The 20,990-nt window shown below is 50.8% G+C and overlaps 1 protein-coding gene across 1 annotated transcript; it reads left to right on the forward strand.

Moving 5' to 3' along the window:
* Positions 1-993: 993 nt before the first annotated feature.
* Positions 994-15,052, forward strand: LOC308530630 (very-long-chain 3-oxoacyl-CoA reductase-like; the record flags this gene model as incomplete). Its single annotated transcript, XM_081107336.1, has 11 exons — positions 994-1,153; positions 1,467-1,513; positions 7,496-7,571; positions 8,137-8,247; positions 8,395-8,462; positions 12,801-12,845; positions 13,044-13,078; positions 13,265-13,346; positions 13,710-13,775; positions 14,601-14,750; positions 14,933-15,052. The coding sequence occupies 11 exons, from the start codon at positions 994-996 to the stop codon at positions 15,050-15,052; spliced, it is 960 nt and encodes a 319-aa protein (XP_080963462.1).
* Between the last annotated feature and the right edge of the window lie 5,938 nt (positions 15,053-20,990).

Genomic DNA, 20,990 nt, shown 5'->3' on the forward strand with positions numbered 1-20,990 from the left:
TAAAGGACAGATATATGACTTGTCTATATGAGGCAGCAAGAAGATGCAAATTCATCAAGACAGAAAGTAGAATGAAGATTACCAGGACCGCACTGCTGGTGTGGCTCAGTTGGGTGAGCAGCGTCCTGTGCACTCAAGGGTTGCTGGTTTGATCCGGAGTGGGGTACGATTCTCTCTTGAATTGATCTCTCTCTCTCTCTCTCCCTCTATTAAAATAAAATAAAATAAAATAAAATAAAATAAAATAAAATAAAAGTCAGGACCGGGGGGAAGGAAGGATGGGGAGTGGTTATCTAATGGTACAGAGTTCCTATTTGGGATGATGACATATTCCTGGAACTGATGGTTGCACAACATTGTGAATGTACTTAATGTTGATGAATCATACACTTAAAAAGCATTAAAGTGGCATATTTTATGTTGTGTATATTGTATCACGATAATAATAATAAACATTAAGAACAAGTAAAGGAGGAGGAGGAGGAGGGAAATAGAATTTGTAAAAGGAGACCGAGGAGCAAGGTCTTGTAGTCATCGCGGGCTCTGGCTTCGGCTGCCCGAGCAGCAGATCCGTAGATCGCGGGCTCCTGACAAACTCTGTGTTATTGACAAAACTCCAGTGCGGCTCCCACCGGTCGCTAAGGTGAGTTCAGTGACCCAAGCAGAGGTCACCTGTGGGCGGGGCTGCTCCACCCGGCCGGGGGGGGGGGGGGGGGGCTGGAGGGGTGGGGGAGGAGGGACGCGGCTGTCACTGGGCCTGCAGGGTCGGGGTGGGTGGGCATGTCGCCCACGTGACCTAAGAGCCGGTGGGGAGCGGTGCAGGGAAAGAACGGGGCGTGGCTAGAGCGAGGGGCGTGGCTAGAGCGAGGGGCGTGGCTAGAGAGAGGGGCGTGGCTAGCGCGAGGGGCGGGCGAGGCGGTGAAGGTGGAAAGCGCTGACCCCAGCACCGCCTCGCGGCTTGGGCGCTGGGTCTGGCGCCTTAAAGGGGCTGCGATGGAGTCGGAGTGGGACCCGCTGAGCGCGCTCGGGGCGGTGACCGCCGTGTACCTGCTGCTGTGGGCGACGTGGGGGGTGGGCTGCACAGTCTACGTGTACCTGCTGCCCCCGGTGCGCCGGGGGGCCCCTTGGCTCAGGGCGCACGGAGCCTGGGCAGGTGAGAGGCAAGGGCCCTGTGCCCGGTGGGGAGCTGGGGGCCCGCAGGGACGCGGGAACCAAGATAGATGACAGGCGAGGGTCCCCAATCCGGGCAGAGGCAGAGGGGAGTTCTGGAAGCAAGAGAAGTGAAGGCTGGGCCAACCAGGGCGAGGCGGGCATGGAGGCCCCGAAACTACAGGTGAGGGGAGCAGGTGTCAGAGTCCAGGCAGGTGAGGGATGAGGACAGGGCGGGGTGGGGGTGGGTCTCCGCGGGAGGGTCTGGGCAGTGTCAGGCCACCCCCCCCTGCTCATCCTCCTTCTCTCCGCTCCAGTGGTGACAGGAGCCACCAGTGGCATCGGCAAGGCCTATGCACACGAGGTGAGCCCGGGCTCGGAGCTGGGTGGGCGGTGGGCGCTCCCGCTGTCGGGTTACCTGTTGCCAGGGGCTCCTACTAGACTGGCAATTGTGTGCGTGACCTGGTTCCCTCAGACGCTCTCTCCTTCCGGAAGCCCTCCCTCTCCTCCCAGCCTGGTTCACGGGCTTACACTGGATCTCTACAGCCTCTTGACATCCCCCATCAGCGCCCTGGTTCATTCATTCAAACCATATTCATTGCCCTAGCTGGTGTGGCTCAGTGGGTAGAGCATTGGACTGCGGACTGGAAGGTCCCGGGTTCAATTCCAGTCAAGGGCACATGCTCAGGTGGCGGGCTCGATCCCCAGTAGGGGTCGTGCAGGAGGCAGCCGGTCAATGATTCTCTCTCATCATTGATGTTTCTATCTCTCTCTGTCTTCCTCTCTGGAATCAATAAAAAATATATATATTTAAAAAAAATTAAAAGAAAAGATATTCATTGATCACCTCTGTTGCCAGGCATCTTCCAGGTGCTGGGAGGAAAGCAGTGACCAAAATAGATTTACAAAATGAAAAGACCTTGCCCTCATGGAGCTGAGGGTGAGGAGAGGCAGGTGTGAAGAACAGATAAATACATAAAATGCAGTGTGTCGAAATGGCTGTAAGGGTTAAGGAGAAAAATAAACCGTGAGAGGAGAACAAGCAGCCCTGAGGATGTGCTTGTTCCAGGCTGGTTTGAATATGGTTTGAATGAATGTGCTGGTTCCAATTTTTATGTAGGGTGTTCAGGAGATGGTGTCGCTGAGAAGGCAACAGTGAGAAAGGACCTGATGGAGGTGCAGGTCATGGGGATACCTGGGAGAAGGGGTTTCTGGGGAGAAGACGGAGCCAGTGCAAAGGCCCTGGGATAGGGAGCATTGTTACTGAACCAGAGAGTCCCCGAAACTGTCCAGGTGACCAAACGTTAGACACTGAACTGTACAGTGGGGACATTAAACCAGTTTATTGGAAGGGCATCAAGGCAGGGGAAGGATGAGCTGTCACTCAAAATCCAAACTCCCTGGTGGTTTTTCATCAAGGTGTTTAAAAATATATATATATATATATATATATATATATATATATATATATATATATATGCTGGGGTCCAACCCCAGCAGGTCCAGGGGTCCCCAAAGGTGTGGACGGATCGGCGAAGAAGGAATGACACGGAGACAGTGTTCAGTTGATCAGCAGCCTAGCCAGGATCTCCAGCCAAGTTCTGTTCAGGATCTCCAGCGAAGTTCTGGTTAGGATCTCCAGCCAGGTTCTGTGTCCATGTTCTCTTGCTAGGTTCTCCAGCCAGGTTCTGTCCACGTTCTCCAGCCAGGTTCAGTCACCAAGTTCTAGTCAGGTTCTCTTGCCATGTTCTGTCCAGATTCTGTAGCCAGGTTCTGTCTCTAGGTTCTTCAGCCAAGTTCTGTAGCCAGGTTCTGTCCAGGATCTTTTGCCATGTTCTCTCCAGCGAAGTTCTTCTGTCTCTAGGTTCTGTGTAGGTTCTGTGTCTAGGTTCTGTCTAGGTTCTGTGTCCTGTTGTCTTGTTACATCTGTATTTATACCAGTTGATTCCAATCCTATCAATCTCTATTCCAAAGGTTAGGGCGTTTCTTATCTCCATTCCAGGGAGTAAAGATTATGTAGCTTAAGCATGATTGTGTGTAGTCAAAGTGATTAATTACCCGCCTGGCACTTAATAGTTAAGGGGTTTTATTCCCTCCCTAACTTCAGGGGAAAATCCCTACCTGGGGAAACAACCTTTCTCAGAGAGGTGACGTTGGTTAAAACACATAGTGCCAAGAAGGTGAGCAAACATATTAAGAACAGTATGCCTGCCCTGACCGGTTTGGCTCAGTGGATAGAGCGTCGGCCTGCGGGCTGAAGGGTCCCAGGTTCGATTCCGGTCAAGGGCATGTACTTCGGTTGCGGGCGCATCCCCAGTGAGGAGTGTGCAGGAGGCAGCTGATGGATGTTTCTCTCTCATCCATGTTTCTAGCTCTCTGTCCCTCTCTCTTCCTCTCTGTAAAAAATCAATAAAATATATTTAAAAAAAAAAAAGAACAGTATGCCATATATGCCAGGTCCCTTGAAACAGCAAGGATGGACCAGCTCCCAGCATATATATATATATATATATCTATATCTATATCTATATCTATATCTATATCTATATCTATATCTATATATCAGTAAATATATATATATTATACTGATTTGAGGGAGGAAGGGAAAGGGGAAATAGAAACATCAGTGATGAGAGAGAATCATCGATCAGCTGCCTCATGCACACCCCCCACTGAGGACTGAGCCCACAACCTGGGCATGTGCACTTGACTCTAATCCAACCTGGGATCCTTTAGTCCTCAGGCCAACACTCTATCCACTGAGCCAAACCAGCTAGGGCTCACTTCTTAGTTCTTAAAGCTTTTTTTTTTTTTTTTTTTTTTCAGATTTCTTGGGATTTTCTTTCTTTTTTAAAAATATATTTTTATTGATTTCAGAGAAGAAGATGAGAGAGAGAGAGAGAGAGAGACATCAATGGTGAGAGAAAATCATTGATTGACTGCCTTCTCCACATCCCACAGTGGGGATCGAGCCCGAAACCCAGCATATGGGAATTAAACCATGACCTCCCGGTTCATAGGTCAACCCTCAACCACTGAGCCACACTAGCTGGGTCTCTTAGGATTTTCTATGTAGACAATCATGCCATCTGTGAACAGATCATTTTATTTCTGCCTTTCCAATCTGTATACTTTTTATTTCTTTTTCTTGCCTTATTGCACTGGCTAGGAAATTCAATATGATGTTGAGTGGTCAGAGTGAACATCACACTGGCTGGGCTGGGGTTGATTTTTGTAAAATAATTTTTCTGTTTATTGATCACATGCTTTTTCTTCTTTAGTCTGTTTATATGGTAAATTACATTGATTGATTTTTCAAATATTGAAACAACCTTGAATTATATAAATCTAATATATATATATATATATATATATATATATATATTGCTGGATTTGATTTACCAATACTTTGTTGAGGGTCTTTGTGTCCAAGTTTATGAGGGATATTGGTTTGTAGTTTTCTTTTCTTGTAATATCTTTGGGGTTTGGTATGAGAGCGATACTGGACTCACAACATATAGTACTACAAGATTTTTTACCAGAACACCTCAAAGAATGGAGCTGCAACTACTGAGATGGGGTTGAACTGAGGGAGGAACAGGTTGTTGGGAAGCAGACAGGATTAGTTTTGGCCACTTTGAGTTTGAGATAACAATTAAGTGTCCAAGGTGAGAAGCATGCAGAGGGAATGTTAATGTGGAGATGCATGTTTAAGCATCGACATCTCAATGCCATTTATTTGTTTATTTACTCTTTATTGATTTCAGAGAGAGAGAGAGAGAGAGAATCATCAATGTGAGAGAGAAACATCAATCAATTGCCTCCCATATGCACCCTGACCAAGGATTGAACCCACAACCCGGGTATGTGCCCTGAACGGGAATTGAGCCCACAGCCGTTTGATGTATGGGACGATGCTCCAACCAACTGAGCCACACGGGCAAGGGCTCAATGCCACTTAACATCACAAGACTAGATGAAATGACCTTGGGAATGGGTATAACTGGAGAAGAGGAGCACATTCTGAATCACCCCAAAGTGCTCCCTGGAGCACCCAAAACTAAGAGGCATAGCAGATGGGCAGTGACGAGAACGGGGACGGAGTAGGAGGAAAACCAGGGGCAGAGGGGAGGCCTTACAAGCCGGGTGAGGAGTGTTGCCAGGAGACGGGGTGTCCAGTGTGTTGGTTGCTGCTGGGAGGTGCTGAGAATACAGCACTGGCTTGACCAACATGGAAGTCATTGGTGACCAAAGTGGTTGGGGTGACATGGTGGGGACAGGGGCCCAGGTGGAGTGGGTGCTGAGGATCTGGAAGGAGAACCAGTGGAGACAGTCCTTTCTCAGAAGGTTGAGGGAAGGGGAGTGGAATAAGAGATAGGCAACGCCTGGACCGGGAAGAGGGGAGCGATTTGGCAGGTTCGCATACTGGTGGGAATAATCCGGAAGAGGGAGAAGTTTTGATGTGTCAGAAGATGGGAGAAAAGCTGGAGTGATGCGCTTGAGTGGGCAAGAATGGAGGGGAAGCGAGAGCTCAGGGAGAAGGGGAACCCTGGAGGGAGGGGAGAGTATTTATACCTACACTAGAGGCCCGGTGCACGAATTTGTGCACAGGTGGAATCCCTCAGCTTGGCCAGCAATCAGGGCTGATGGGGGCTCTCTAGCCAGGGAGGGACTGCGGGAGAGCTCCAGGGCGGGTCAGGCCCTCTCACCCAGTCCCGATCGGCGGGATCCCAGCAGCAAGCTAACCTACCTACGGTAGGTAGTGAGGCCACTCTGGGTCATCCCTGTCTGGGACTGGTCTGTCCTACCACTGTACTGAGGGCGGGGCTGTGGCTGTCTTGGTCAGTGCCACCCAACACTGGGCTGGGCAAATGTTTGTTGACTGAATGAATGACCTCCACAGCGTCAGCCTCTCAGATGCTTGGAGCTGTTGAGATTTCTGTGTGCAGCCTCCCTCCAAAGCTGATGGACACTTTGTCCCATATAACATGTCACCCTCATGCATACATTATGCAACAAAGGGACAGACATGCACCAAAATCCTACTTGGCACCCATTCCACAAATATTTGCTAACTCTGTGTCAAGGGGATAGGCCTTCAGGTTAGAAGAAGCAGATGTGCAAAGGCTCAGAGGCAGGGAAATCCAGGGGCTGCTTTGGGGGCTAGATGAACTGTTTGCTATGCCTGGACTCCCAGAAAGGGCCACTGGCAGAAACTATGGTTGAAGATGGAGAGGAAGGAAGGGAGAGAGAGAGAGAGAGACAGAGAGAGAGAAACATGGATGTGAGAGAGAAACATCAATCGGTTGCCTCCTGTCCACCCCTCCAACTGGGGATCGAACCTGAAACCTAGGTATTTGCCGTGACTGGAAATCAAACCCGAGACCTGGTGCACAGGAAGATGCTCCAGTCTCCTGAGCCACCCTGGGCGGGGCTCAAGGCAGGTTCTGAGCTGGAGAGGGAGGAACAGGTTTGTTAGAAAGAGCCGTCTGGCTGCTGAACTGGGGGGGGGGGGGGGGGCGGGCGGGGAGGGTGGAGAGGAGGCGGTGAGTCTGCCATGGATACTGTGTTCTCAGCACCACCCAGCTACGAGCAGGTCCAGTAAACACATTTCACACAAATGTATGAATGAGAAAAGGAGCTCAGGGGAAGCTCAACCACGGAGCTTCTTATATCATTAAGAATGATTTAATGGGTTCTTATATCATTAAGAATGACAGCCCAAGTCTTTACTGGGGCATTCAAGGCTCTATGATCTGGTCCCTTGCCCACCGCACTGAGCTGCCATACAACTGGCCCCTTCTCCCAGGGCTGGTGGCCCCTGGCTGTCCTCCAGGCTGCCCGCCTTTGTGCGAGGGCCTTCGCACTTGCTGCTCCATCTGCCCGGATTGCCCTTCCCCAGAGGCATGTTCCTTGAGGGCAGGTTTTTGGTTTCCTGCTCTGTTCCCCTCCCCAGCCACAGTGCTGACTGTGCAACCCGCAGCCCGTGCCCAGTACGTATTCCCGGAACCTCTATACCATATAGAAAAGGTTGGCATGCCAAGTGTCCCCTCTGGGGTTCCACCTGGAGAAGGGGAGGTGGATTGCTCGCTATGACGTGTGCTGACCACCAGGAGGTGGCGAGGACCACGGTGGGCGACCTGTGTGTGTGTGTGTGTGTGTGTGTGTGTGTGTGTGTGGTGGGGGGAACGCTGGGTGGAGGTGTGAGGGTGGTGAGGGAAGGAGGAGGTGGGATGTGGGGAGGAGGGAGACCTGATGGGCCCTGATCGCTGGCCAGGCCTAGGGACCCTACCAATATCGTGCACCGGGCCTCTAGTTAATGGATAAATGATTAAATTCCCCCCAGCTCGCCCGGAGAGGTCTGAACGTCGTCCTCATCAGTCGCAACCTGAGCAAGTTGGAGCATGAGGCGAAGGAGATAGGTGACAGCCGCTGGGGTGGAGGTGGTGGGGTGGTGGAGGCGGGGGTGGTGGGGGGGTGAGGGTGGTGGGGGTGGAGGTGGTGGGGGTGGTGGGGGTGGAGGTGGGGATAGGTGACAGCCGCTGGGGTGGAGGTGGTGGGGGTGGTGGAGGTGGGGGTGGTGGGGGGGTGAGGGTGGTGGGGGTGGAAGTGGGGATAGGTGACAGCCGCTGGGGTGGAGGTGGTGGAGGTGGCGGGGGTGGTGGGGGTGGTGGTGGGGGTGGTGGAGGCGGGGGTGGCGGGGGTGGGGGTGGGAGTGGGGGGGTGCCGGGGGTGGGGGTGGTGGGGGGGGTGGGGTGGGGGGGGTGGAAGAGGAGGAGGAGGTGGAGGTCCTGGGCTGGGAAGGTTGGGAACAGGGGCTGGGACTGGAGGGGGCGTGGCCGGGAGGGAGGGGCGGGGCTTCGGCTGCATCTGCGCCCAGGGAAGGAAGGATGGCGCAAGGGCTGGGGCTGAACCCCGCGGGCTGGGTGGGGGCACAACTGGGACTGGGTTCCAGCTCAGGGCCCGGCTCCCACGGCCTCTCCCCAGAGCGGCTTCATGGCAGGGGCACTCGCGTCATCCAGGCGGACTTCACCGGTGGCTTGGAGATCTACGCGGCCATTAGGGCAGGACTGAGGGACCTGGAGATTGGAGTCCTGGGTATGTCAAGCCCGCTCGGAGGAGCCGCGCCCTCAGGGGCCCCCATGCTCACCCCGACCCGAAGCCCTCCGGGGTCGCCCTCCTCTGCCCCCAGCCGGCCCCTCTGGGGCTGCTGGAGCGACACAAACGGCTCGTCTCCCCCCTCAGTGAACAACGTGGGCATGTTATATGAAAACACCCTGGTGAGGCTGCTGGACCGTGAGGACGTCGCCAAAGTGAGTGAACCGCGTCCGCGCCCTCTCTGCGCTCCGGCGCCCGCTACTGCCCCCTGTTGGAAACCCACGCGGCCTGTGGGTGGCGGAAGGAGGCACCCTGTGTGTTTACATGCCTTCCGTTGGAAAATGGTTTTCAAAGCTGCGCGTCTCTGATGTCCAGGACGCGATGGGGGCGCCCTCTGCATCGCCCAACCAGGACCAGTGCCCAGGTTCTCTGCTTCTGCCCTTCCCATCCCCGGGCGCTAACCTTCGCGGGGAATGGCCCACCTGGGGCACCAGTGCCCGCCACTCAGAGCCTGTGGTTTTCTACATTGTCCCTTGGGATCGTTCTTGAATCCCACGGCTTCTTTTTTCTTTCTTCCCTTTTTTATTTTAAATACATTTTTATGGATTTCAGAAGGGAAGGGAGAGGGGGAGAGAAATAGAAACATCGAAGATGAGAGAGAATTATTGATTGGCTGCCTCCTGCAGGCCCCTTACTGGGGATGGAGCCAGCCACCCAGGCATATGCCCTGGCTGGGAATTGAACTGTGATCTCCTGGTTCATAGGTGGATGCTTGACCACAGGTGGACGCTCCACCACTGAGCCACACCAGCCAGGCAATAGGGATGGCTTTTAAATGTTAAATATTATTATTTCAAAGAAATGCACATGCTCATTTTATCAAATTTAAAGAGGCCAGTTGTGTATTCTGCTTCTGGTATTAGAGGCGGTCATTGTTTGAGACTAACTCTGCAAATGAGAATGAAAAAAATATTTTAAAAAATAACTGTTTAAGGCCCTAGCTGGTTTTCTCTGTGATTAGAGCATCGCCCTGCCGACTAAGGGGTTGTGGGTTCGATTCTGGGTCAAAGGCAGGTGTCTGGATTGCAGGATCCCTGCCCCCTGTCCAGGCGCCTGAGGGAGGCAACCAGTCAATGTGTCTCTCTCACATTGATGTCTCTCTCTCTCTCTCTCTCTCTCTCTCTCTCTCTCTCTCCCCTCCCTCCCTGCCACTCTCTCTAAAAATCAATGGGAAAAATATCCTTGGGTGAGGATTAACAAAAAATATAAAAATAATAAAAAATAACTGAGGGCATTATTCCTAAAGCAATGAGGAATTGTAGCACCAAGATTTGGGGGAAAAGAGAATCCAAAGATATAAATCTGACATTTGGAGCAATATTTCCCTACAAGTGGCTAAGAGACATCAATTTGTGATTCCAATTAACCCATTCAATTCAAACCCATGTTGTTCAAGGGTCAACATGGGTTTGAGTCCGAAACCTCAAATCAACAATACAATTATTTATATTAAATATACAGCTTCAGGGAAATATAAGAGGAATATTAGAAGAAAAATCATGACCATAAACCAAAGAAATGATAAGGCAAACAGATGCACGTGTGACCAAGATTGAACCTGCAATCCAGGTATGTGCCCTTGACTGGGAATCAATCCGGAATCCCTTTGCTTCGAGGGCCAACACTCAAGCCACCGAGCATAACTGTCCAGGGCTCTATATCTATCTATTAAAAAAGTGAACACCGCGTCGGCCTGCGTAATGAAGGGTACCGGGTTCGGTTCCGGTCAGGGGCATGTGCCTGGGTTGTGGGCACGTCCCCGGTGGGAGATGTGCGGGAGGCGGCTGGTCGATGTTTCTCTCTCATCGATGTTTCTGGCTCTCTATCTCTCTCCCTTCCTCTCTGTGAAAAATCAATGAAATATATATTTTTTTAAAAAAATGTGAACACCCAGTGAAAATGGAAGCCATATTGGCAGGCATTCTATAAAAGAGGAAATCCAAATGGCCAATAAATATATGAGAACTTATTCAACCTCATTCTTATTAGAGAATCGCAAATTCAAACCAGAATGAGGTACAACTGCACAGCCACTAAAATGGTTAACCCTAAAAGTGTTGGCAATACCAAGTGTTGTCAGGATGTGGCACAACTAGAATTCTTAAACTCTGCTAGTGGGCATATCAATTTGGACAATTTAGGGGAAACTGTTTGGCAGTACCTCTTAAGGTTGGAAATATGCATGCTCTCTCCTCCCTCCACGTCACTCCTGGCTGCATGAGCCCACATGTCCTCCAAAGACACATCCAGGAGTGTTTCTAGATAAATAATCTGTGACCGCCCCAAACTCGACACAACCTGAATGTCAATCAGTTGACATTTGATTAGATCAATAGAGCGTGCCATATTCACACACTATAAAGTTATAACAATGAACATGGATAAACTTCTGCTTTCATACAACATGGATGAATCTTATAGACATAATGTTTAGCAGACGAAGACAGGGATAAAAGAGTATATAGAGTATATGGTTCCACTTGTGTGAAGTTCAGAGCCTCAGGAAAGCATTCTAGAGCATTTTAGAGGTCAGCGTGGGGTTAAGTGGGAAGGAGGCGAGGCCATGGCTGCCAGAGGGGAATAATCTGGGCAACTCTCAATACTTTATTTCTTTATATAGATTTGTGCACTTGGTGTGTGTATGGTATCCTATGTAATAAAAGGCCAGAGAGCATAATGGTGTCATGACCATAACCACCATTGGACCAGAACCACCACGGCCCCTTGCTGGGCTGGCCCCGCCCCCAAGCAAGCGGTTAGGGATGATCAGGCAGGCAGGCAGAGTGGTTAGGGGTGATCATGTAGGCAGACCAGCAGTTAGGGGTGATCAGGTAGGCAGGCCAGTGGTTAGGGGCGATCAGGTAGGCAGGCAGAGGCGGTTAGGGGTGATCAGGCAGACAGGCAGGTGAGCGGTTAGGAGCCAGCGGTCCCGGATTGCTAGAGGGATGTCCAACTGCCAGTTTGGACATTCCCAAGGGGGCCCGGATTGGAGAGGGTGCAGGCCAGGCTGAGGGACACACACCCCCGTGCACAAATTTTGTGCACTGGGCCTCTAGTCTATATATATAAAAGCCTAAGCAACTGTCCGACTATTCCACCATTCGACTGGTAGCTATGATGTGCACTGACCACCAGGGGCAGACGCTCCGACCAGTAGGTTAGCTTGCTGCTGGGGACTGGCAGATCAGGACTGGGTGAGACCAGGCTAGACACGCCCTGGAGCCCTCCCCCGTCCCTCCCCGTCGCCGATTGTGCACCGGTGGGGTCCCAAATTGCAAGAGGGTGCAGGCCAGGCCAAGGGACCCCACTGGTGCATGAATCAGTGCACTGGAACCTCTAGTACTTCTATAAAATGTTTATGGGTCACCCTGGCCAGTGTGGCTCACTTGGGTGAGAATCATCTAGTGCACATGAATGTGTTTGGGGCTCGAGTTGTGGGCTTGATCCACAGTAGCGGGGGTGCATGAGGCAGCCAATTGATGTTTCGCTCCCTCTCACTCTCTCTAAAAATTTAAAGGATGAGTCAAAGGGTGTGTGTGTGTGTGTGTGTGTGTGTGTGTGTATGTGTATATATATCTCTCTCATATATATATACATATATATACATATATATATATCATACTTAGAAAAAAAGGTTTATGGGTCAAAAAAATCCAAAGGGAGAAATTTATGAAATGAAGGTGAAAATCTCCCTTTCCCCCCTCCCTCAAAGTGATTCCCCAATTGAAAATGTGGTAGGTATTTTCTCTGTACATATGAAAGCATGTACGTGTCTTTTTCATCCGGGTGGCAGGCAGCCTACTGTCCCATGCTGTACCTTTTACGAGTAGCCATGTATCTTGGGGATTATTCTAATCAGAAGAAAGAGCTGTCCCATTCTTTTTACTTGCTACACAGTGATGCATCCATGGGCTACACTGTATTTATTTATTTTTATTTACTTATTTTAAAAAATATTTTAATATACATATTTTTTTACTGATTTCAGAGAGGAAGGGAGACGGAGAGAGAGACAGAAATATCAATGATGAGAGAGAATCAATGGTCGGCTGCCTCCTGCACGCCCCCTACTGGGGATCGAGCCCACAACCTGGGCATATGCCCTTGATTGGAATTGAACCCAGGACCCTTCAGTCTGCAAGCCCAAGCTCTCTTCTCACTGAGCCAAACCAGCTAGGGCTACACTGTATTTATGTAGTCATTCCTCCAGTGATGAGCATTCGGGAGGTTTTCTATTATGTGTGACTACAGATAGTGTTGCAAACAATATCTTTCTATTGAATTCATTCCCCACATGTGTGAGTACCTTGGAGAGGAATGAATGTCCAGACGTGGAGTTGATGAGTCAAAGGGTATGCACATAATAAATTCTAAAAAAAAGAAAAAGAAAAAAAGTGTTCATCTTAAAAGAAAAGTAAGCTAGGAAATAAGAAGAGGTGGGGGTGGAGGCAGGGTTGGTGGAGGGACGGACTATGGTTCTGTTTCTTCCCCAGAGACTCTCTGATGTCATAAACTGCAACATCATGTCTGTGGCCCAGGTAAGCCTGGGCGAGGAGGAGTTCAGTCCAGGGTCAGCATAGCTCTGCCCGCTCGGGGTGGTCCCCCTACTGCCTGCCCATGGAGAAGGCGCTAGGGGAGTACTCCCCAGGAGAAGCTGGGGGGATGGGAGTGAACTTGAGGGGGAGGGGGCAGGTGAAAGGACTGGAAAACGGGGCCCTTCCCACTCTTCTCTGCAGATGACCGCCATTGTCCTGCCCCAGATGGTCTCCAGGTAAGAGGCAGGCCTTTCCTCTTCCGCTCTGGCGCCTCCTCCATCCCACCTCCGGGCTTCCCCCTTCCCCTGCCGACCCAGCCGCGTCTCCAGCTCGCCCCTGTCCCTCTGACATTTCTCGGATTAGGACACGGCTCAGGGGTGGAGGTGGGAAAATCACCTTTCAAGGACTGCTTCCTCCTCCAGGCGCAAAGGCATCATCATTAACATCTCCTCATTTACCGACAAGAAGCCCTGTCCACTTTTGTCAGCGTACGCCGCTTCCAAGGTACCCAGGCCCCACAGGCCGCGGGGGCTGCCCTGCCATAGCCCTGCATGCGTGCGTGTGCGCGTGTGAGAGACGCCTGGGCACAGCCCAGCAGGGATTGTTTGTTTGTTTTTAAGAGAAACGGAGGCTCGGGGAAGAGAGAACAGGAGGTGCGAGTGAGATCGGGGACTGGCGGGTGGAGTAGAGGGTGGGTGTAGGGGGAGACCGGGGGGGCGTGGAACGCCGAAGCATTCGGGGGTTAAGGTGAGGACTTGGGGCGGGAGATTGGGGGCTTTTCTGGTCGGTGCTGGGGCAAGGCTGGGCTGGAGGCCTCTGCACAGCGAGGCTCGCGAGCCTGGGGTCCTCCCTCTCCTTCCTCCACAGGCCTTTGTGCGGAACTTCTCGCAGGCAGTGGGCGCGGAGTACTGCTCCCAAGGAGTCATCGTGCAGGTGCCTGACCCTAAGGGGCGTGACCGTGACCGAGTGGCAGCTCCGGAGGCGAGGGGCTCGGGCGGGGGGAGGCGCTCAGAGACGTGGAGGAGACTCCGAAGGACTGTAGCGGAGCAGCCTCCCCAGCGGAGAGTGTTTGCAGGGGGCGTGGCCTCTGCGGGGCGGGGCCTGGAGGGGCGGGCTGTCTGAGTCCCCAGTGGGAGAGCAGCAAGTGGGTGGGACTCTGGGATTTTCTTTTTTCCTTTTTTATAAAAATATGTTTTTATTTATTTGTGTTTATTTTTAAAAATTTTTAAAGTAGAGACTTGCATTTATTTTCTTTTTATCTTATATATTTTTATTGATTTCAGAGAGGAAGGAAGAGAGAGAGAGATAGAAACATCAATGATGATAGCCGAAACCGGTTTGGCTCAGTGGATAGAGCGTCGGCCTGCGGACTGAAGGGTCCCAGGTTCGATTCCGGTCAAGGGCATGTACCTGGGTTGCGGGCACATCCCCAGTGGGAGATGTGCAGGAGGCAGCTGATCGATGTTTCTCTCCCATCGATGTTTCTACCTCTCTCTCTCTCTTCCTCTCTGTGAAAAATCAATAAAAATATATATATATAAAAAAAGAAACATCAATGATGAGAAAGAATCATTGATCGGCTGCCTCCTGCATGCCCTTTACTGGGGATCGAGCCCGCCACCTGGGACCCTTCAGGCTGCAGGCAGAGGCTCTATCCACTGAGCTAGGGCGGTTCTCTGGGATTTTCAAAGAGAGCCTGGGAGCTAAGCCAGGGTGAGAAGGGAGTGCTCCCCTTCCTTAGCTCCTTGCTTCCTGCAGACGGTGAGCCCCTTCATGATCGCATCAAATATGACCAGTGACATAAAGTACCGGACACTGTTGCTGAATTCCGAAGACTTCGCTCGGCAGGCCCTGGACACCCTCGGCCTCGCCTCCCAGACGGCCGGCTGCTTCAGCCAAGCTGTGCTGGTGCGTTCCTGGTCGCAGAGCTGGAAGGGACACTCCCTGGCCCAGGGCCCCTCGTCCTTCCTCTGCAGGGAGGACATGTCCGGAGGAGGGGAGGGCCCCCACCTTGGGCTGGGAAGACAGGAGAAGAGATGGGGGGACCCACGCGTGGGTGTATCCTGATTCCTGGTACCTCTTCTTCCCAGAACACCCTGCTGGCCCTCCTCCTGCCCGGGTGGTTTCGTCTCAGTCGCTGGGGACCGAAGTGTTTGCTTGTGTTGAGCGATGCTATGGCGAAGGCAAAGCCCGCCCATGAACGGCCTTGAAGAGGCGCGGCCGCTTGCCTGCCGCCCCCCATCCTGGGCCGGGGATGCTGATGTTAGCAAAGGTGTCCCACACGTGGGGATGGATGACAAGCAGGCCCACGGCACAGAACTGCACACCAGAACACCTGGATATTTGGGGACAACTGTGGCATCTCAAATCTCTTACAGAAAGATGGCATTTTTAATATGTGCACTGAGACAACTAGACAGCCATGGGGATATATTGTGTGTGTGTGTGTGTGTATGTATATGTGTGTGTGTGTATGTGTATATATATATATATATATATATATATATATATACACACATATATACACTGAGTGGCCAGATTATTATGATCACCCCATCGGTATTTCGTTGGGCCACCTTTTGCCTTCAATATTGTGGCGATTCTTCTTGGCATTGACTCCACGAGATGTTGAAAGGTGATGCGAGGTCAGGCTGACGCCAGGCCTGATGAATAGCACTGTCCGGTTCTGTGAGATTTGATAGTTATGGAACCAGCTGCCTGATGGCTCTTTTAACTTCGTCCCATAAATGCTCAGTTGGATTGAGACCTGGTGATTTGGGGGCCACCTAAGCAAGGTAAAGTCTCCCTCCTGTTCTTGAGACCACTCCTGCACAGTACGAGCACCGTGGCATGGCGCATTGTCTTGTTGGAAGAAGCCATCTCCATTGGGATATGCCATCAACATGATAGGATGAACCTGATCAGCAATGATGCTTAGGTGTGTGGTGCTATTCAGACGTTTATAATGATCTGGCCCTCGAGCAACTTCAGCACAAAATTATAGCTAATTTGCCTACAAACGTCAGGTGGTCATAATAATCTGGCCGCTCAGTGTACATGTCAATGTACATATACCACTGATTTTCAGTGTTTTTTATCTCATGGCACACATAACCTAATTAGTAAAATTCTACAGCACATCAAAATATATATTTTTTGCCAATTTGATAAAAAAAAAAACTAGGCACAATTTTGATTCATTCATACTAAACAAGCTATTGCTGTGTTGCCTGTTGTCATTTTTTTCTTTGACAATCAAAGGGAAAAGAGGTCAGTGCCCCTGACTAAATATTTTAAAAATTCTTGCGACGCACAGGTTGAAAATCACTGATATATGTGTATATATAAATAATTGTAGCAGTGGTGGTGGCAAAACTTTGTGAATACTCTAAAAACCTGAATTGTACACACTTACTAGTCAGGCCTAATTTTATGGTATGTGAACTATATCTCAATAAAAATAATTTTAAAAATAGAGATCCCCCAAGCATGTGTGTGTGTGTGCGCGTGTGTATAAATCTAACCCATTGCTCACACCAAGCACCTGCATAAATGAGCCAGAAATCTCCGTGTAATAATGGAAATACAACTAGAAGATTACATGAACGAACTCCTTTCCATTTGGGGCTTAGGAAGTGCAGGAGAGCACTAATCAGTGATTCTCTCTCTGAAATCAATAAAGATTTTTAAAATATATATATATTTTATTGATTTTTTACAGAGAGGAATGGAGAGGGACAGAGAGTTAGAAACATCAACGAGAGAGAAACATCCATCAGCTGTCTCCTGCACACTCCCTACTGGGGATGTGCCCGCAACCAAGGTACATGCCTTTGGCCAGAATCGAACCCGGGACCCTTGAGTCCGCAGGCCGACGCTCTATCCACTGAGCCAAACCAGCTAAGGCCTGACAGTGTTTTTGATAGCATTTCTTTTTGGTTCTCTTTTAGGATTTCCATCTCTCTGCTTACATTGCCCACCTGTTCTTGCATGTTGTCTACTTTATTATTTTTATTTTTATTTTATTTTTTGAATTTTTGTGAGTTTATTTGAGCCAAACTGTCAACATATGCTGGGAAGCAGAACCTCAACGAATTGAGATAATGCTCCGGAGAATGGCGGGTTCCATCTGTATTTATACATTGCAATCAAAGGAAGGGACGCAGGTGGGTTACATGAAATCCATTGGTGACAGACTAGAGAGGCGGGAGAAAGCAAAGTGGGGAAACCCCTGGAATTGGATAAAAAGTAAAATGATGGACACCTACTTAGGTGGGTTCAGGAACAATTAACATGATAATGAAGGAATTTGTGGTATCTGTCCTGGCACCCAGCACATTCGGTTGTGCCCCAGGGGCATGCTGTCTACTTTATCCATTAGAGTAAATTAATATATTAATCATAGTTGTTTTAAATTCCAGGTCTGATCATTCCTACATCCCCACCATGTCTGGTTCTAATGCTCATTCTGTCTCTTCAAATTGTGTTTTGGTATGTCTTGTAATATTTTTAAAATCCTCATCCAAGAATATTTGTTCCATTGCTTTTTTTTTTTTTTTTTTTATCCTCAGTCGAGGATATTTGTCCCATTGATTTTTAGAGAGAGTCTAGAGGGGAGAGGGAGACACAAAGAGAAACAACAATGTGAGAGAGACACATCAATCGCATGCCCCTGACCAGGGCCGGGAGCCTGCAACCTTGGTACGTGCCCTTGACCGGAATCAAACCTGGGACCCTTCAGTCCGCAGGCTGATGCTCTATCCACTGAGCCAAACCACCTAGGGCTGTTCCATTGCTTTTTAGAGAGTGGAAGGGAGGGAGGGAGTGTGAGGGGGAGAGAGAGAGAGAAACATAGAAGTGAAAGAAACACATTGACCAGTTGCCTCCTGCCCGTGTCCCAACCAGAAATCAAACCCACAACCTACGCACATGCCCTTGACCAGAAGTCGAACCTGAGACCCTTTGGCTCACGGTCCCATGCTCCAACCACTGAGCACACCGGCCAGGGCTGTAATTTTTTCTTGATAGCCAGACAGGATGTACTGGATAGAAGGAACTAATTCGGCTTTGAGGACTGTGGTGGTGAGACGTGTGTGGTGTGTGTGGGGGTGGGTGGGAGGGGGGCGGGGGCGGGAAGAGTCTATGCTGAGGCCTCTGTTTTATTAAGCTCATGCTTATGCCTCTAGACTTCACAAGTGTCTTCATTTTTTTTCTCCCTCTTAAGTGGGAGAGGCTGGCTAGAGTGGGTGGGGTGGGCTACTTCCCTTCCTCAGGTCAGTTAGGCTGATGGTCCTGCAGTGGGCAAGGCTCTCAAAAATGTCAAAATGGTCCTTTTCCTGCTCTCCCTACCAGAAGCACGGGGGGGGGGGGGTTCTCTAATATTTACTGTGGGAACCTACTTGAGCTCCTGAAGATAAATTTTACAAAATTGTGGGGGGGGGGGGGGCAGCGGGGGGAGGGTGTCCTCCTATGACTGGGACCTGCTGGCATTTTTAACTCTTGGAGTTGTCCACACACAGGTTCCAGCAATTTGTCAGTGACAGGCCTGGTTTTCCTGCCTGGGCACTGGTTCCCGCAGCTGTTTCTGCTCGGGTAAGTTTCTTCTCCGCACCTATTCGCCTGTCATTCTCTCCAGTCTTTGCCCTGTGTCCTCACCTCTCTCAGCAATCCAGACTTGCGTATTTTTCAGTCTGTCCAGCTTTATTATTATTATTATTATTATTATTATTATTATTATTGATTTCAGAGAGAAAGGGAGAGGGAGAGAGAGAAAGAAACATCAATGATGAGAGAGAATCATTGATCAGCTGCCTCCTACACCCCCCCCCCCCACCCACTGGGGATTGAGCCCACAACCAGGCATGTGCCCTTGACCAGAATCGAACCGGAGACCCTCCAATCTGCAGGCCGACGCTCTATCCACTGAGCCAAACCGGCTAGGGCTGTCCAGCTTTTTAATCGTGAAGAACGAATGGCGATTTCCAAGCTCCTTACGTGTGAAACCAGAAACCAGAAGCCACCTAAAAGGGTCATGTACACGTGAAAAGAACGTATACTTTGCCACTGTTGACTGTAATGTTTTATGTATTCGTTCAAGTTGATTTTTTAAATTTTTATTGATTTTAGGAAGAGAGGAAGGGAGAGGGAAATACTGACTTGTTGTTCCACTTAGTTATGCCCTCATTGGTTGATTCTTGTATGTGCCCTGACCAGGGATCAAACCCACAACCTTGGCATATCCGGGCAACACTCTAACCAACTGAGCTACCTGGCCAGGGCGCGAGTCCCTGCTTTTAACTATTTTGGGTCTATACCTAGAAGTGAAATTGCTGGTGTCGGGACGGAACCCACCTCCATCTCAGTCCACGCACCTAATGCTTCCGCAGCACTTTCCCTGAGCCAGGACCCGTGCCACCTCCTCGCTGAGCCCGCCCAGCCTGCTCCCCGATGGCTGTTGTAAGAGCCTGGGGTGGACAGGTGGGTCCTGGCACCTGCTGGTTGGGTGACTTTGGCTGCATTCCTTCCTCTGTCTGGGCCTCTGTTTCCAAGTCTGTGTTTGATGAGAAGGGGCCCTGAGTGAAAACCTTGGGAACGTGGTGAACCGCGTCCAGCACGGCCAGGGGTGAACCTGAGGAGGGGCGGGGAAGGATTCAAGAAGACAGACAAGAGAATACAGCTGGGACCAGGTGGATCACTGCCTGGATGAGGAAACAGTGACCCAGCCCGGAAGCCAAAGCTTTATTTTATCATCAGATCACACAAAGCAAAGCAAGGGGAGTGGTCAACATGTTTACAATGTTCTTGCGAGTTACAAATCTATTCCCATTACTCAAGCCTGGCTTGGCAGCACTTGCTGCACCTCCCACAGCCCATTAGCTACCTAGGAACAAGGGAGGACTGTAAGGTCAAGCTTAATGGTGCTAGGAGGGCTCTGCCCTCCAAGCTGGGACTTGTGTGTGGCTCTGCCACAGGTCAGTCCGAGGCTTGACCCGATAGCCGCTCCCTACAACATGGGACCCGGAATGCAGTAAGTGCTAAATTATTGCAGCTGTTAGGACCCTTTCCCCCTTATTACAAAAGTGGAAGCTGAGGCCCTGGGGGTAAGGTCAGAGCTTCTCAGGTCAGACCAAGAAAACGTTTGCAAAACCTGAAAAGAACACTGCCAAACCCGGAGGACTACATCCTGAATTAAATGCCTGCAAGCTACGTGTCGTTAATCCCCCAGTTCCTCTCACGTCGCAATGACGCTGAACGTGTCATTTTATTTTTCCTTTTAAAAAACATACTTTTATTGATTTCAGAGAGGGAGAGAGAGAAGCATCAATGACGAGAATCATTGATCGGCTACCGGGGATCGAACCTGTCACCCAGGCATGTGCCCTTGACCGGAATCGAACCTGGGACCCTTCAGCCCGCAGGCCAACGCTCTCTCCACTGAGCCACACCGGCCAGGGCTGAAAGTGTCATTCTAGAAGTTGAGGTGAGGAGGGTACCTCCTCTGGACGTCTCACCTTGTCCTGGGCTTAAGGAGTTCTGCAGAGACAGGAACCACAGCCGGGAGAGGGTCCGCTTCCAGCCGCAGGTGACACAGCCCCGGGCTCCAAAGATCCCGAGTTCCCACCGCCAGAGCTCAAATGTGCGTGAGGTTCCACCCGGCCCGGGTGCTGACCCCTGGCTGCCTCCTCCTTCTGACTTCTCAGGGAAAAAAAAACACACAAAAAACCGCCAGGAAGCATCCATCACGGGCTGTCCAACTGGGCCGGAGGGGCAGGGTCAGCGGGGAGGTGACCTCAAGGTCTCCGTGGGGACCAGGATCCGGCAGGGCTGGGGGTGAGAGGCTGGAACGTTTCCCACCCTGAGATTTTCCTGCGTCAACCCAGGAGGGCGCCCTGGATGCCGCCGGCCCTGCCCCCAACCTCCTTCCTCTCTGGACACAGTTCCCGGTGAAGGATGGATGGGGAGGGCGGCCCAAGGTGAACGGCCAGGCCCAGGAAGGCAGAGGCCCTTGAGATTGACAAGATGAAGCACCGGGACTCAGAGCGGCCGAGGGCTGGCCCTGGAGTCACGCAGCCCGGGGACTCGGTACAGACGGGGCAGCTCGTAGGCTCCGGTCGGCGGGGCCTCAGTCCCCATGTGCTGCCCGCGAGT

This window comes from Myotis nattereri (genome assembly GCF_964212035.1).
Source record: "Myotis nattereri genome assembly, chromosome: 15".
In the NCBI taxonomy this organism is placed as follows: domain Eukaryota; kingdom Metazoa; phylum Chordata; class Mammalia; order Chiroptera; family Vespertilionidae; genus Myotis; species Myotis nattereri.